The sequence below is a fragment of the Oryx dammah genome, unplaced genomic scaffold (assembly GCF_014754425.2).
Source record: "Oryx dammah isolate SB20612 unplaced genomic scaffold, SCBI_Odam_1.1 HiC_scaffold_17, whole genome shotgun sequence".
Lineage (NCBI taxonomy): Eukaryota > Metazoa > Chordata > Mammalia > Artiodactyla > Bovidae > Oryx > Oryx dammah.
The window spans coordinates 48497015-48513116 of NW_024070201.1; the positions used below are offsets into that span (position 1 = coordinate 48497015).

The 16102-nt window shown below is 43.0% G+C and overlaps 1 protein-coding gene across 1 annotated transcript; it reads left to right on the forward strand.

The window, feature by feature from the left end:
• Positions 1-1319: 1319 nt before the first annotated feature.
• On the forward strand, positions 1320-2264 carry LOC120876696 (olfactory receptor 52K1). Its single transcript, XM_040258669.1, has one exon. It carries the CDS (start codon positions 1320-1322, stop codon positions 2262-2264), a length of 945 nt encoding a protein of 314 aa, XP_040114603.1.
• The last annotated feature ends 13838 nt before the right edge of the window (positions 2265-16102 follow it).

Here is a 16102-nt window from a genome sequence, read left to right on the forward strand (position 1 = left end):
GCAACTGAACTGAACTGAACTGAACTGAACTGAACTGTGATGAAAAAACATTAAAAAGAAAGAATTCTCCTGTGATGAACAGAAAGAGCTGGAAAATGGGTAGAGGGAGAGCCACATGAATATGGAGGTTGATATGAATTTAAGTGAAGGAGAACAGAAAGGGATGGCTCACTTTTTTTCCCAATAAGCTAAAGGCAGGGCTGTATTACAGAGATTTGTGCATATGGAAGGGACCTGGAAGATACATTCTAGAGCAGTTGTCTCCAGAATTTTCTGCAGTGATGGAAATATTCTGTATCTGAATGGTACAATATGGTAACCACTAGTTATGTATGCTGCTGCTGCTGCTAAGTCACTTCAGTCGTATCTGACTCTGTGTGACCCCACAGACGGCAGCCCACCAGGCTCCACTGTCCCTGGGATTCTCCAGGCAAGAACACTGGAGTGATTTGCCATTTCCTTCTCCAATGCGTGAAATTGAAAAGTGAAAGCAAAGTCGCTCAGTCGTGTCAGACTCTTCACCACCCCATGGACCACAGCCTACCAGGCTCCTCCATCCATGGTATTTTCCAGGCAAGAGTACTGGAGTGGGTTGCCATTGCCTTCTCCTACTGAGCAGTTAATACATCAATCATATTAAAACACATTGAGTTTTCAGTTCAGTCACTCAGTCGTGTCCAACTCTTTGCGTCCCATGAACTGCAGCACAGCAGGCTTCCCTGTCCATCACCAACTCTTGGAGCTTGCTCAAACTCATGTCCATCGATTGAGTTTTAATTTTTACAAGTTGAAATAGCCAAATCTGGCTAGTAGCAGCCACATCAGATATAGCAGTACTAGAGAAAATATACAAGTTGTGTGATTAATAGGAGCATTGGAAATTGTATGTTTTGATTTACCCAGACACCTAAGTCTGAGATTTCTGAACAGAAAATTGGCTTTTATGATTATGAGTTTAGCTTAATTATGTAGAAAAGGTACCAAGGTTTATTTTAAAGAAAATGAATTGGCTTAAATGTATTTTTACTTCTTTTTATCAGGGTATTTGACATCACCATGAACACAGAAAACTAGTTTTCTGTGTTCTTTTATGAAACTGTCTTGTGATATTCATTTTAATGATGTGTAATGTTCTATCTACTAAATGAGATTGAGCTCCTTGAAGGTAGAAATGTGGGTTGTGCTTCTCCATGTCTATGAGGACTAATAACTGATTTTGTTCAAGGTCCAGCAATGGAAATAAAGGCTAACTCTCCCAGGAAGTTATACATAGGAGAAGCTACCTTGTAAAAACTGATGAAGGAGAATTTCCAGGAACCATGGCAGCCTCTAATATTACCTCAACCCATCCAACTGCCTTCTTGTTGGTAGGAATTCCAGGTTTGGAGCATCTGCATGTCTGGATCTCCATTCCCTTCTGCTTCGCCTATACTTTGGCTCTTCTAGGCAACTGCACCCTTCTCCTCATTATTCGAGGTGATGCAGCCCTCCACGAGCCCATGTACCTCTTTTTGGCCATGTTGGCAGCCATTGATCTGGTGCTTTCTTCTACAACACTTCCCAAAATGCTGGCCATCTTCTGGTTCAGGGATCGAGAGATCAACTTCTATGCCTGTCTGGTCCAGATGTTCTTTCTCCACTCCTTCTCCATCATGGAGTCAGCAGTGCTGCTGGCCATGGCCTTTGACCGCTATGTGGCCATCTGCAAGCCGCTGCACTACAACACCATCCTCACCGGGCCACTGATCACCAAGATCGGCTTGGCTGCTGTGACTCGGGCTGTGACACTAATGACTCCACTCCCCTTTCTGCTCAGACGCTTCCACTACTGCCGAGGTCCAGTGATTGCCCACTGCTACTGTGAGCACATGGCCGTGGTAAGGCTGGCCTGTGGGGACACTCGCTTCAACAACATCTATGGCATTGCTGTGGCCATGTTCATAGTAGTGTTGGACCTGCTTTTTGTTATGCTGTCTTATATCTTCATCCTCAAGGCAGTTCTACAGCTTGCCTCTCAGGAGGCCCGCTACAAGGTCTTTGGGACCTGTGTGTCCCACCTGGGTGCTATCTTGTCCACCTACACACCTGTGGTCATCTCCTCAGTGATGCACCGTGTGGTTCAGCGGGCTGCCCCTCATGTCCACATACTGCTTGCTATCTTTTATCTTCTTTTCCCACCCATGGTCAACCCCATCATCTATGGTGTCAAAACTAAGCAGATTCGTGATCATGTGCTGAGTCTATTCCGGAGAAAGAATGTATAGATATATACTTTTTTTTCTTAAGCACTAGTCCTGAACCCATCAGTCCAGTGGATACTGAACTGAGATGGAGAGGAAAAAAAGCTCAATAGGAAAATTTGTGTTTGGCAGTTCTCCAGTGTAAGTCCAATTCCTCACAAATCCAGTCAGATCAAACCAGGTATGCTCCTATAGATTCATAGCAGAGGTCTGACCTATTCTTGTAGGCTCATCACATGTGTAAGGACAAAATAAAGACCCTTCCAAAGCATTGCTGTCATCTAGGTGAAAGACAGTAGAAATACTGGCTGAGATTGGTACAAGCAGCTGAGATTTTGGTCAGTTCTTCATCTAGACTGAGGAGTTGAACCACAAATTTTAAGACCCATATGCCAATACCGCAATTAGTATGACTGAAATTGCCTCCAAATCCTTTCTGATAAGTGGCCTTTAGCCTCTACCACTCTTTAGCCAACTACCACTCAATGTTATTAGCTCTACAGTTGAACAGCTCCATGTCTAATGAATCTTATTCCTCCCATTGAGTCAGTTTCAGACTCATACTAATGGCCAACTTTTTACTGAACACTTATCAGGCATCTTCTCCTGACATCCATTTATACAAACATATCATCATGTAACTAACTCTCCATGTGTATATGTCTTTTGTCTCCAAAACCACTAATTGTAATATTTATTGAATGAATGAAGAGTTGAATACCATCTTTAGGCTACAAAATGTAGAAACAGTAATTAACATCATTCCATCATGAAGTTAAGACTTCTGAAGCTAGAGAAACAAGTTACATTATGTAATTGTGGTAGGTTGAATTATTGTTCAGATATTTATTCTCTTGTCCCTCTACCATGGGAGGGGATTTTTCTCACTCCAGGAATGTTAAATCTTTGCTATGTGACTTTCTTTGGCCAGTGGAATTTAGTGGTCTTGAAATGTGCCACAATAATAAAAGATGTTAAAATGTGTCTGTAACTTGGCTCAGTCACTCTCACTTTTCTCTTCTGCTTATAAGAATGATCATGCTCCCAGAGCTTTTTTTCACCCTAGACCAAGATAGAAAATATACATGAAGCAGATGTGAATCTGGCTCACAGACTGGAATACAGCCACAGCTGACCCATAGTGTTCCTATAACATGAGCAAAGATGATTTTGTTGGTTTTTTGTTTGTTTCTTAGTAAACCACTTAGATTTGGGAGTTGTTTCATCACATAACCCAAGGAAAGCTGACTGATGGAGTTGTGACCTCTTTGTTGCATTCCAACTCATGACAGTTCAAGACCAAATATTTAAAGGAAAGAAAATGCATTACTTCTTCTTCTATTATATCCTAAAATTGATACCACCTCTATTTATCTTTCTGCTTTGGTTTCTTATAATTGAACACTCCTTCAGTCAGTTCTTTGTAAAAGGATCTCATACCCAGTTTTCATGAAGGTCTCTTATTCAACCATGTTCTTTTTTATTGTGATCTTTTTCTTCAGTAATAAGTTTCTTCAATTCTAATAACCAAGAAACCTGATAGTCTCTGAAAAAGCATTTCCAGGCCCATGTCATGTCACAAATTGCATTGTAAGCACACATGAAGAATGATGGTCTCAAGGATCTGAGCCAGCTACCCTGTCACAGTCTGATTACACTGGACTGCTTCCATCATGCAAGTGGGGAGCCAGTGTTTTGTTATTGAAATAGACATTCGGGATATGGTTTTTCCTTCCCTATATGCAATGCTTCTTCCAAACTTCTGTGAAAGTTGCTCATTCATGTTCGACTCTTTGCAACCTCATGGACTGCAGCCTGCCAAGGTCCTGTCTCCATGGAATTCTTCAGGCCAGATTACTGGAGTGGGTAGCCATTCCCTTCTCCAAGGGATCTTCCCAACCCAGGGATCAAACCCAGGTCTCCTGCATTGCAGGCAGATTCTTTAGCAGCTGAGCTATCAGGGAAGCCCTCTTCAGAACTTACCTATGGATTTATAGAATGCTTTATCCACCATTATGGTATTGCACCACTTAAGAATTCAGTGACTGAACAACAACGGGAACAAAGGAACTACTGAAACAGAAGGTATAGTGTCAAAGAACTGTTACTTTGTGGATCAGTACCAGCTTACTGAAGAATCTGTACTAAAATACACTGTAAGAATAACCAGTTTGGGGCATGTATCTTTGGATATGAGTACTACGAAGTGGAAGCACATGTTTGTGTTGATAACACTCACACTAAGTCACTTCATTTGTGTCCGACTCTGAGAAATCCTATGGACGGCAGCCCAACAGGCTCCTCTGTCCATGGGATTTCTTCAGGCAAGAATACTAGAGTAGGTTGCCATACTCCCCCCCCCACCCCCGCTCCAGGGGATTTTCCTGACCCAGAAATCAAACCTGCGTCTCCTGCTTCACCTGCATTGCGGGTGGATTCTTCACTGCTGAGCCACTGAGAAAATCCCTTTGTATACTTTCAAGAAGAAACTCGCTCAGTCATGTCTGACTCTTTGCGACCCCATGGACTGTAGCCTACTAGGCTTCTCTGTCCATGGGATTTTCCAGGCAAGAATACTGGAGTGAGTTACCATTTCCTTCTCCACGGGATCTTCCCAACCCAGGGATCGAACCCGGGTCTCCCGTATTGGAGGCAGGCGCTTTAACCTCTGAGCCACCAGGGAAACCCAACGACTACAAAATTAATGGTTTGAGAAACCTTATCAGATTTGTTCTCTCAGCTCCCCTGTATGGGTCTGATTCATACCAAAACATTAAAGTAATTTAGAAAATAGAGAAAAATAAAAGGGAGTGTCAAGGAACTCTTGCAGAGTGACAGTTTACATGGTTGAGAAACAGAATAAAATGGGCAATGATGGAGTTAAAACAAAGGTGCTGATGTAGCACTATCAAAAATTGGAATAGAGCAACGGAACCCTCTCTTCTACTTGTCTCCTAACACTAACTGGGGTTCGAAAAACTTAAATTGTTGGAAGGCAAAGATTATAATGAAATCTGACCAGGAAATGCAAGGGACACTTATTTGTCAGATTAATCAAGACACAAATTTGAAGTCAATCAGGACCCTGTGGGGACATCCCAAGAGTTTTCTGTTTTCCTTGCTTAAAAAAAAAAAAAAAAAAAAAAAAAAACCTTTAGTCTCCTCTGTGTTAGTTGCTCAGTTGTGTCCAACTCTTTTGCAACCCTATGGACTGTAGCCTGCCAGGCTCCTCTGTCCATGGGATTCTCCAGGCAAGGATACTGGAGCGGGTTGCCATGCAACCTGGAGGTTGCCTCCTGCATGGGATCTTTCCCACCCAGGGATCGAACCCTCATCTCTTAAATCTTCTGCACTGGCAGGCAGATTCTGTACCATTAGCACCATCTGAGAAGCCCATTAGTCTCCTAGACCCTCTGAATTCCAAAGAGCAAACTTGACTCGTTATTAGAGACGTGAGGAAATGCAGAAAAAAAGAACAATCACATACTTGAGTCATTTTACAGAAACCAGGACCCCACCAGATAAAAACTGCTGACTAGGGCCACAGAAGAGTGATGACCAAAATAACATGAATATTTTTTGCTTATGACCCAACTAATCAAAAGAACCCGTAAGCTGATCATGAACTTAAGACCCTTTACCTTTACATTCAGTCTTTAAAACCCCTTTCCTGAAAGCCATCGGAAGGATTGGGGTCTTTGAGCATTAGCTGGTTATTCTCCTTCCTCAGTGTTCTACAAATAAACACTGTGATTTTCTTCATCACAACCCTGTGTCAGCAGATTAGCTTTGCTGTGTGTCAGGTGAGTGAAACTGGTTTGGCAACCATTTTGGTGATGACAAAGGCACTACCATCCTGAGTGGGCATTTGCCCATGGCACATTGGCACTGACTAGTGGTGGCTCTCAGGTTTTGTACAGAAGATGGGACCTTTGTCTCATGAACAGTCCCAAATGCTTGGGGCCTTTGACATCCTTGGCTGATCCTGCTTTTGACTTTGTGATCAAGGAAATAAGCCACTTGCTTGTTGAGATGCCTCTGATAAGTATCAGAGCTCATATGCACTGACTCTGCATGTGATGTTTTTTTCTCTTAGTTATTTAGCTCTGTCTGTGATGGGGTATTGATTTGGGTGGGATTATTCCCTATTGCACTATGGAATCTAACCCCGAGAGACCTCCTTGTAGTTGTTCACTTGCTATTTGACAGCGCCAGCTGTGAACAGCTAACACTGGGTAACTCAGAGCTCTGTCCCATTTTGTAGCTGTCAAGGGTGTATTTTCAGAGAAGGCAATGGCACCCTACTCCAGTACTCTTGCCTGGAAAATCCCACGGATGGAGGAGCCTGGTAAGTTGCAGTCCATAGGGTCGCTGTGGGTCAGACACGGCTGAGCGACTTCACTTTCACACATCGGAGAAGGAAATGGCAACCCACTCCAGTGTTCTTGCCTGGAGAATCCCAGGGATGGGGGAGCCTGGTGGGCTGCCATCTATAGGGTCACACAGAGTCGGACATGACTGAATTGACTTAGCAACAGCAGGGTGAATTTTGAAAAGTTGGGAATTTTAGTTATGTACTCATGAAAAGAAATAAACTAGTGTTCTCTTCAAACATTGCTTTTCCTCAGTGCTCCTTAGGATCTGGAGAATAATGGCCCCCCAGTGGCACCCCACTCCAGTACTCTTGTCTGGAAAATCCCATGGATGGAGGAGCCTGGTAGGCTGCAGTCCATGGGGTCGCTAAGAGTCGGACACGACTGAGCGACTTCACTTTCACGCATTGGAGAAGGACATGGCAACCCACTCCAGTATTCTTGCCTGGAGAATCCCAGGGATGGGGGAGCCTGGCAGGCTTCCATCTATGGGGTCGCACAGAGTTGGACACGACTGAAGCGACTTAGCAGCAGCAGCAGCAGCAAGGTCTCTCTAAATTGCAATACCTTCTACTAGAACTGTTTTGTTTTGTGAAAGGGGATAAAAATGGAGTGAAGTTTCTTATGTGTAAACTTTTATGATGTATCAAAGGGAGACCTCAGAAAATGTAACATGCCCAGAATTATGATACAAAAGAAATTCCCTCCAAATATTAAAGTTGTATCCGATTTTCAGGAATTTAAGTGATGAACCATTGAACAAATAAATGCTCCTACAGCACTGCCATGGCTTCCCAGGTGGCTCAGTGGTAAAGAATCCACCTGCCATGCAGGAGAAGTGGGTTCAATCCCTGGGTAGGGAAGATCCCCTGGAAAAGGAAATGGCAACCCACTCCAGTATTTCTTGCCTATAAAAACCGATGGACAGAGGAGCCTGGAGGGTTATAGTCTATTGTGTCGTAGAAGAGCTGGACATGACTTAGCAAACAAACAACAGCACTGCTACTGTTGCATGGAGAGCAGAATGGGAAAAAGCAGGGCCCAGGGAACTTGATAACAACTGACGCACCCCTACCAGCTCTGGTGGAAGCTGGAGGAGGAGGAAACTACTTGTGGGGAAAAAGGACAGTCCCTCGCTCCTGTACCTGACAGGGTACCCACTGGCCAGGGAGCCACTCTCGTTCAGACAGAACAGTTCCTGCTGAGACAGATTGCCACTGTAAGAATAAATGCCCAAGATCAGGCAGCAAGATTTGGGTGGATATGCTCTTTCACCAACACCCCTGCCCCCAACGCTTTAGTTTTACTCTCGTTTTTCACATCAGACTTGTTCAACTAGAAAAATATGCCAAGTTATTGAATGACCTTAAAGGATAGAAAACTTATTCTCCATCTCTGTGACCCACAACTCAAGTTGGGCTGATGTTCAAAGTGTACTAACTACCCTGTTGACCGAAGGAGAGAGGAAGATGGTGCTAGAAAAGGCCTAGAAGAGGCAGATATGCTGCATGTTGCTGCCTGGGAATCCTACCTGAGCACCAGAAAAATGCAGTTCCCACCACAGATCCAGTATAAGACATAAATGACCTGGATTCTATGTCCTAGAAGAGAAAGCTTTAACTAAGCATTAAAGAGAGGGAATCTCGGTGGGGCTCTGAAAAGGAGTGCCAAAGAAGTTTTCATAAGGTGGAAGGACTGTGTCCAATGCCACCAGAAAATCCATCAGATTTGAGAGAATATCACAGGACTTCCCAGGTGGCACGGCAGTTAAGAATTCACTTGCCAGTGCAGGAGATGCAAGAAACATGGGTTTGATCCCTGAGTGGGGAAGATCCCCTGGAGGAGGAAATAGCAGCTCACTCGAGTACTCCTGCCTGGACAATCCCATGAACAGAGGAGCCCGGGGGCGGCGAGGTGGGGTAGGGGTGTTGGCTACAGTCCACGGGATTGCAAAGAGTCAGATATGACTGAGAACACACAACGCATGCTACAATATGCAGGTCTGTGTCAAAATAATCTGAGAAATTTCAAATTAATTAACCAGATTCCTTTGTGGCTCAGAGAAACCCAGATATACAGCAAAAGTTGAAAAGTTGTTTTTGTTTCCAAATCTTTTTTTTTTTTTAAGACAACCCACAGAATGGGAGAAAATATTTGTAAATTTTGGAGAATAATCCTTTGTTGGTTGCATTGTTTGCAAACAGCTCATGAAGTTAATATCAATAAAACAACCCAATCAAAAAATGAGAAGATGACGTAAATAGATATTTCTCCAAAGAAAACTTACAGACAGCCAACCAGAACATGGAAAGGTATTTAACATCGCTAATTACTCAGTTCAGTTGCTCAGTCATGTCCGACTCTTTGCGACCCCATGAATCGCAGCACACCAGTCCTCCCTGTCCATCACCAACTCCCAGAGTTCACTCAAACTCATGTCCATCGAGTCAGTGATGTCATCCAGCCATCTCATCCTCTGTCGTCCCCCTTCTCCTCCTGCCCCTAATCCCTCCCAGCATCAGAGTCTTTTCCAATGAGTCAACTCTTCCCATGAGGTGGCCAAAGTACTGGAGTTTCAGCTTTAGCATCAGTCCTTCCAAGGAACACCCAGGACTGGTCTCCTTTAGGATGGACTAGTTGGATCTCCTTGCAGTCCAAGGGACTCTCAAGAGTCTTCTCCAACACAATTCAAAAGCATCAGTTCTTCAGTGCTCAGCTTTCTTCACAGTCCAACTCTCATATCCATACATGACCACTGGAAAAACCATAGCCTTGATTAGATGGATCTTAGTTGGCAAAGTAATGTCTCTTTTTAATATGCTACCTATGTTTAATATGCTATTTAATATGCTAATATGCTATCATAACTTTCCTTCCAAGGAGTAAGCGTCTTTTAATTTCATGGCTGCAATCACCATCTGCAGTGATTTCGGAGCCCCAAAAAATAAAGCCTGACACTGTTTCCCCATCTATTTCCCATGAAGTGATGGGACCAGATGCCATGATCTTAGTTTTCTGAATAATGAGCTTTAAGCCAACTTTTTCACTCTCCTCTTTCACTTTCATCAAGAGGCTCTTTAGTTCTTCTTCACTTTCTGCCATAAGGGGAATGTCATCTGCATATGAGGTTATTGATATTTCTTCTGGCAATCTTGATTCCAGCTTGTGCTTCTTCCAGCCCAGCATTTCTCATGATGTACTCTGCATAGAAGTTAAATAAGCAGGGTGATAGTATACAGCCTTGACGTACTCCTTTTCCTATTTGGAACCAGTCTGTTGTTCCATGTCCAGTTCTAACTGTTGCTTCCTGACCTGCATACAGATTTCTCAAAAGGCAGGTCAGGTGGTCTGGTATTCCCATCTCGTTCAGAATTTTCCACAGTTTTTTGTGATCCACACAGTCAAAGGCTTTGGCATAGTCAATAAAGCAGAAATAGATGTTTTTCTGGAATTCTCTTGCTTTTTCCATGATCCAGCAGATGTTGGCAATTTGACCTCTGGTTCCTCTGCCTTTTCTAAAACCAGATTGAACATCTGGAAGTTCACAGTTCACATATTGCTGAAGACTTGCTTGGAGAATTTTGAGCATTATTTTACCAGCGTGTGAGATGGGTACAACTGTGCAGTAGTTTGAGCATTCTTTGGCATTGCCTTTCTTTGGGATTGGAATGAAAACTGACCTTTTCCAGTCCTGTGGCCACTGCTGAGTTTTCCAAATTTGCTGGCATATTGAGTGCAGCACTTTCACAGCATCATCTTCCAGGATTTGAAATAGCTCAACTGGAATGCCATCACCTCCACTAGCTTTGTTCGTAGTGATGCTTTCTAAGGCCCACTTGACTTCACATTCCAGAAGGTCTGGCTCTAGGTGAGTGATCACACCATTGTGATCATCTTGGTCATGAAGATCTTTTTTGTCCAGTTCTTCTGTGTATTCTTGCCACCTCTTAATGTCTTCTGCTTCTGTTAGGTCCATACCATTGCTGTCCTTTATCGAGCCCATCTTCACAGGAAATGTTCCCTTGGTATCTCTAATTATTAGAGAAATGCAAACCAAAGCTACAGTGAGTAAACAACAGCACTGCTAATGTTGGATGGAGGGAAATACAGGGGCTAGCGAACTTCATAGCAACTCACACACCCCTACCAACTCAGGCGGGAGCTGAAGGAGGAAGAAACCACTGGATCGAAAGAAGGATGGTCTCTTCCTCTGTACCTGACAGGGAACCCACTTTGGCCAGGAAGCCACTCTTGTACAGGCAGAACAATTTCCACTGAGGCAGATTCCCACACCAGTTAGAATGGTCCTCATTAAAAAGTCTACAAACAATCCTGGAGAGGGTGTGAAGAGAAGGGAACCCTCCTACACTGCGGAATATAACTTTGTACAGTCACTATGGAGAACAGTAAAGAGGTTCCTTAAAAAAAGAAAAACATAGAGCTACTCTATGATCCAGAAATCACACTCCCAGGCATATATCCACAGAAAAACATAGTTCAAAAAGATACATATACCACAATGTTCATTGCAGCACTGCTTACCATAGCCAACACATGGAGGCATCTTAAATGTCCATGGACAGAGGAATGGATAAAGATGTGATACATGTAAAAAATGGGTTATTACTCAGCCTTTAAAAAGAATGAAATAATTTCATTTGCAGCAACATGGATGGACCCGGAGATTATTGTATTAAGTGAAGTCAGACAGAAAGATAAAGTATTATATTGCCTAAATATGGAATCTAAAAAAGTGATACAAATGAATTTACAGGACTCACATACTTAGAGAATGAACTTATGGTTACCAGGGGAGAAACACTGGGAGGAAGGGATAGATTGAGAGTTTGAGATTGATATGTATATACTGCTGTATTTAAAGTAGATTATGAAGACCTACTGTGTAGCACAGGGAATACTCCTCAATATTCTGTAATATCCTAAAGTGCAAGAGAATCTGAAAGATACATATATACATATAACTGAATCACTTCGCTGTACATCTGAAACAGTTAATCAACTATGTTCCAATATAAAATACAAATTAAGAAAGATATTTAGTGACAAACGATGTTTTCCTTTGTTTTGTAGAGTCCAGTCTGCTATTAGTATCTCATTCTTGGCCCACAATGCCCTGTCCTAGACTGTGTTAGAATGAGCACAGATAATGTTTGCTTCCAAAGCTTGATTACAAATCTGATTTGATGTATTTAAGATATAGACTATGGAGAAAGTTAACCTCTAATGCTCTTCTGCACCTCTTCACCAGTTGAGAAAGATAATGTCTTGAGTTGGTCTGTAAAATCTATTAAAGGGAGAAACCTTACTTTAAGCTTTAATATGACTCAATTCAAATGCATTGACTTAGTGAATAGTTATTTCTAAACACCATGCAGAAATTATATACAACATAGGTCACCTATTTTTTTTCGATTCACAAATTGCTTGGTTTATTATACACAATTAGCACACAACACAAATTAAAGTGGGGAAAATAGAAGAAGAGGGCAAAGAACCACTTCCAGAAAAAGCCCAGGAAGGAGGCACCTTAGCATGAACATTGTCTCTGGCCCAACAAGAGGTCTCCCAACAGGTGTGAGTGGGTGTTGCCTTCTTCTCCCATACAGCACTCAGCAATGTGGGATCAGGTTCCCCAGCAAAGAGCCTTCAAGTCATAGCTCACCTATTAAACTCCAAAGGCAGAGCTCAACTGGCAGGGGGATTACTAAACCAAAGTTTCAAAAGCTAGATATGAACCTGTATGGCATGAAATTTCTCCCTTTACTGGGGTGAGTGTATAACCTGTGCGCAGGTTTGGAAGACATACTATATATCAAAGCAACTACAAGCAGTTTTATATCGAAAGTAAAGTTTAAGGAGAGGGTGGGAAGCAAGTTTCTAGAAGTCTCTAGCTTTTCCTCAGGTTCCGGAGAAGTAGAATCCTCTAAAGAGTAAAAACCAGATTCTTTCTGTGTTGATTCCTCTTGATAGCTCCTGCCATCATCATACTGGCTCCCGGTCTGAAGGAGGCAGTTAAGGATGTATCTCCCAGGTTTAAACCTCCCAGGTAGAAACAAAAAGAAACAGTGATGGTAATAACAACGCTATTTAAGTACCTGGTGTGATTGTTTCCTTACTAGCCTCTTTATATATAGTATCTCAATTATAACAATTGATATTTTATAATACTACCAGAGATAGGTATTGTTCCCACTTTAGGCTCGAGGAAGTGAAGCAACTTGTTCAAGTTTACACAGTGGGTATGTCACCAAGCTGGCTTGCAAATTCAAGCCATTGGAGCTTCAGAGGCCAGATTTTGTAACATGTCCTAAAGCATGATACCCCACAACCCATGAGAAGCCCATGAGGACAAAGCAGGAGGGTAAGCCAAACTGAGAAATTGGGTTTTTTCCCTTCCTAAGAAACAGGATTTTAGGTTGGGAAGTCTAAGTTCAGAAAGATGTAAAGGCCATGTACGGCTCCTTTCAAGCCCCTGGGGTCCTTCCCTCATACTGTAAACAGAGTGAGGGGTGAAGGCTGTAGTACCTCATCTGTAGGTAATAGCCATTTGTCTGTTTTGAGGTTAATTCCGGACTCTACCACCACTTCAAGTACTGGAAGGATGTCACACTTCCTTAGAGAGTGACAGGCAGACTGAGTTCTAATCCCAAGAAGATTCTTCATCCCTCCTCCAGAAAGGCCTTTCTGATTTCTACATGGTTTCCTTAGACTAGCAGCAGATTCCAGGTAGGCCATACAACTCACACAACCCAAGTGTGGACCCAAGCGATCATGACTCAATTCAGAAGTCTGTCCTCAATAGACTTAAGATCTCTCTGGACCCCTGATATATGGTGTAGATAGCTCCGTGTCCAAATATAGAAATCTGTCTATCCTTCTGGGACAAAGCCTGCTATTTTCCTTCTCCACTGAGATAGTGGGAAGGTTACAAGTGGAATTCCCTTGACCCCTGATCAGAATGCTTGTAAGTGCCAGGCCTCAGAGGCACTTGCAGAGCCCCAGGCTCTTGCTGACACTACCTATCCCAGGTAAGATACTCTTACAAGGAAAACCTAGAAAAGGAGTAAACAAGAATCAGTAAGCATTCCCAGCCTATAAGGAAGAACAGGCTTGGAAGCCTTCAGCCTCCAACTTTAAATCATGCTCCTGTATAAGCCTCTAAGACCCAGAGGGAAGGACTCCTCATGAAAGGGGACTTAGAAAGGGTGAAGTCCACAGAGTTATGCACAAGGAGACTGAAGAGGACTCTAGTTTACTAGCCAGTACAAGACCCTGCAAAGTACCTCCAGGTGCTTTAAAAAGGCACAGTATATTTTATTCTCCTTTAACATAGCCAGGCACTATGTTAGTATAAGGATTACAACAGAGAATGAGAATAGACATGCTCCCTACTCTCACAGAACTGATATTCTGTCCAGGGAAACAGGCAAGTGAGCAGGCAATCTGGAATACTGTGTGTGCAGTACAAAGACAGGCCTCTTAGGCTGATACCTAAGTTGTGGCAGTGTGCCATGCATTAGCCAGGAGATGAACATGAGTATGCTCTTCTAAAACCAGGAGAGAACAATCAGTAATTATTAGAAGTGAAAGAGCATGACACATTTGGAGACAGAAAAATTCAGCCATGTAAGAAAGGTAGTGAGCAGGATGAGGATGCTAAGTGTTGTGGTTTGTGTTCACAGTATTTTGATATAGCTCAGGTGGGAGCTGTCCTGCTGTGAGCTCTTATACTCACAGCCCCACTGAACAGGAGCTGCAGTAGCCGTCTGTGGTATCTAAGGACTAAGGGCTGCCCTTCAGACTAAAGAAACATAAGTTTAGTATTAGGGTCTTAGGGTCAGGATAAAGATGGCAAAGTTAACCCTAAGGCTCAGCCCATCTCCATCCAGCAGGTGAAACATATCCCCTCTGCCCTTGCCCAGGCACCAGTACCCTGTTCAGTTTCATGGTATTTCTGGAGATTAATAGGAAGAGGAAAAGAGATGAAATGGAGGTGGAAGCTCTGCAGGAAAACAGCTTTATGTTGTCAGGGTATGAGGAAGGAAAGAGATAAATCAAATTCAGGGCTTGAGTCCAGTTCATAGGACTAAGGATATTTGGCTTGATCTAAGGAGGTCTGGCATATAGAAGAGCCCTGCCTACTTTTGAGAGAAAACAGTTCTTATGCCCATAATTCACTAGGTATAGACTTAGTCTCTTATGTAATTTGATCTATGAGATCCTCCTATAACACGTCTTTTCTGCCCAAACCTACAAAGGAACAGTGGTGTGACTCCCAGGGTATGACTCAGTAGTGATAGGACTCATAATATCAGAAGTGGAAGACAGACACTGAGACGGCTTCCCCACTAACACAGGAGGAAGGTAATCACTCTAAGGAAGACAAACATCAGAACAGAAGACAAGTTCACTTGGTAAGTACCATTCATTTTTCCATTTAAAGACTCTTTTCTAGAAGGAAGCAAGATTACTTAACATGATTACACTTTATTTACAACATCCAGTTATGAAAGCCAGTAAATTAGGAGGTATGGGTGAAGGAGACAAGTCTACTTTATTGTAAATCTAGAAATCATGGTCAAGATAATTTAGCCCTTGATGACCATGAGATTATAGCTCTTTTGCCTTTGGAGCTAGTTCCGTGAAGCTGTCCAGATGTGTCCTAATAAGGAAGCAGGCAGCTTTGAGATAACCCTGGTGAAAATTGTATACTACTGGGATCTGGTCTAATATATCCAAAAAACAAGAGGCACAGTCAAGGGGGCAAGTGAAGAGGCCTGAAAAGGGATAAGAAGACTGACAAGGGGAGCAGTATCACTTCACTTAGGCCAACCAGGTTAAGGTAGGATGCAGTTGTCAGAACACAAGTGCAGGGAAAAGGGTCACTTTTCAGGAGCTATGGCCTTTGGTAGAAAGTCACAGCACTGCCAAACGCGCCTGGCAGGAAGGGAGATGGGGAGTAAGTTCTTATCTCTAGTCTCATCTTATCTCCTCCCTCATATTGGTGGAGACCACTTAGAAACCAGAGTAGAAAACCACTTAGTGTAGAAACAACTTAGAAAAGCAGTAGTGCATAAATGTCAGCTTCTGGGAACACAGAACAGGATCTGAGGGGACAGATGGAGAACAAACAGCACAATGGGGAAGAAACCAAGACAGGTTCCCTCCAGCCTGACTTTTAGCCTCGCCCTACCTCCTCACCTCAGTCACAGGCTGGTTCCTGTGCACTCCTTTCCTTCCCAGCCCCTTCACCTTTTTCCTTCTCCTCTCAACACTTTCTCTATCCTCATTCATAGTCATATCTAGGAGAACCTTGAAATGAGAGAAAGCACAGCTCACGCAGAGGAATTCTATGGGATAAAGTCATTACCACCAGCTTACATGAGTTGTCACCTTCCCAGCACTTTGGCTACCTAGGGAGAGAAATTCCAACGTTCTTTGAAGTTTATTGAATGTATCTTTGGTTTT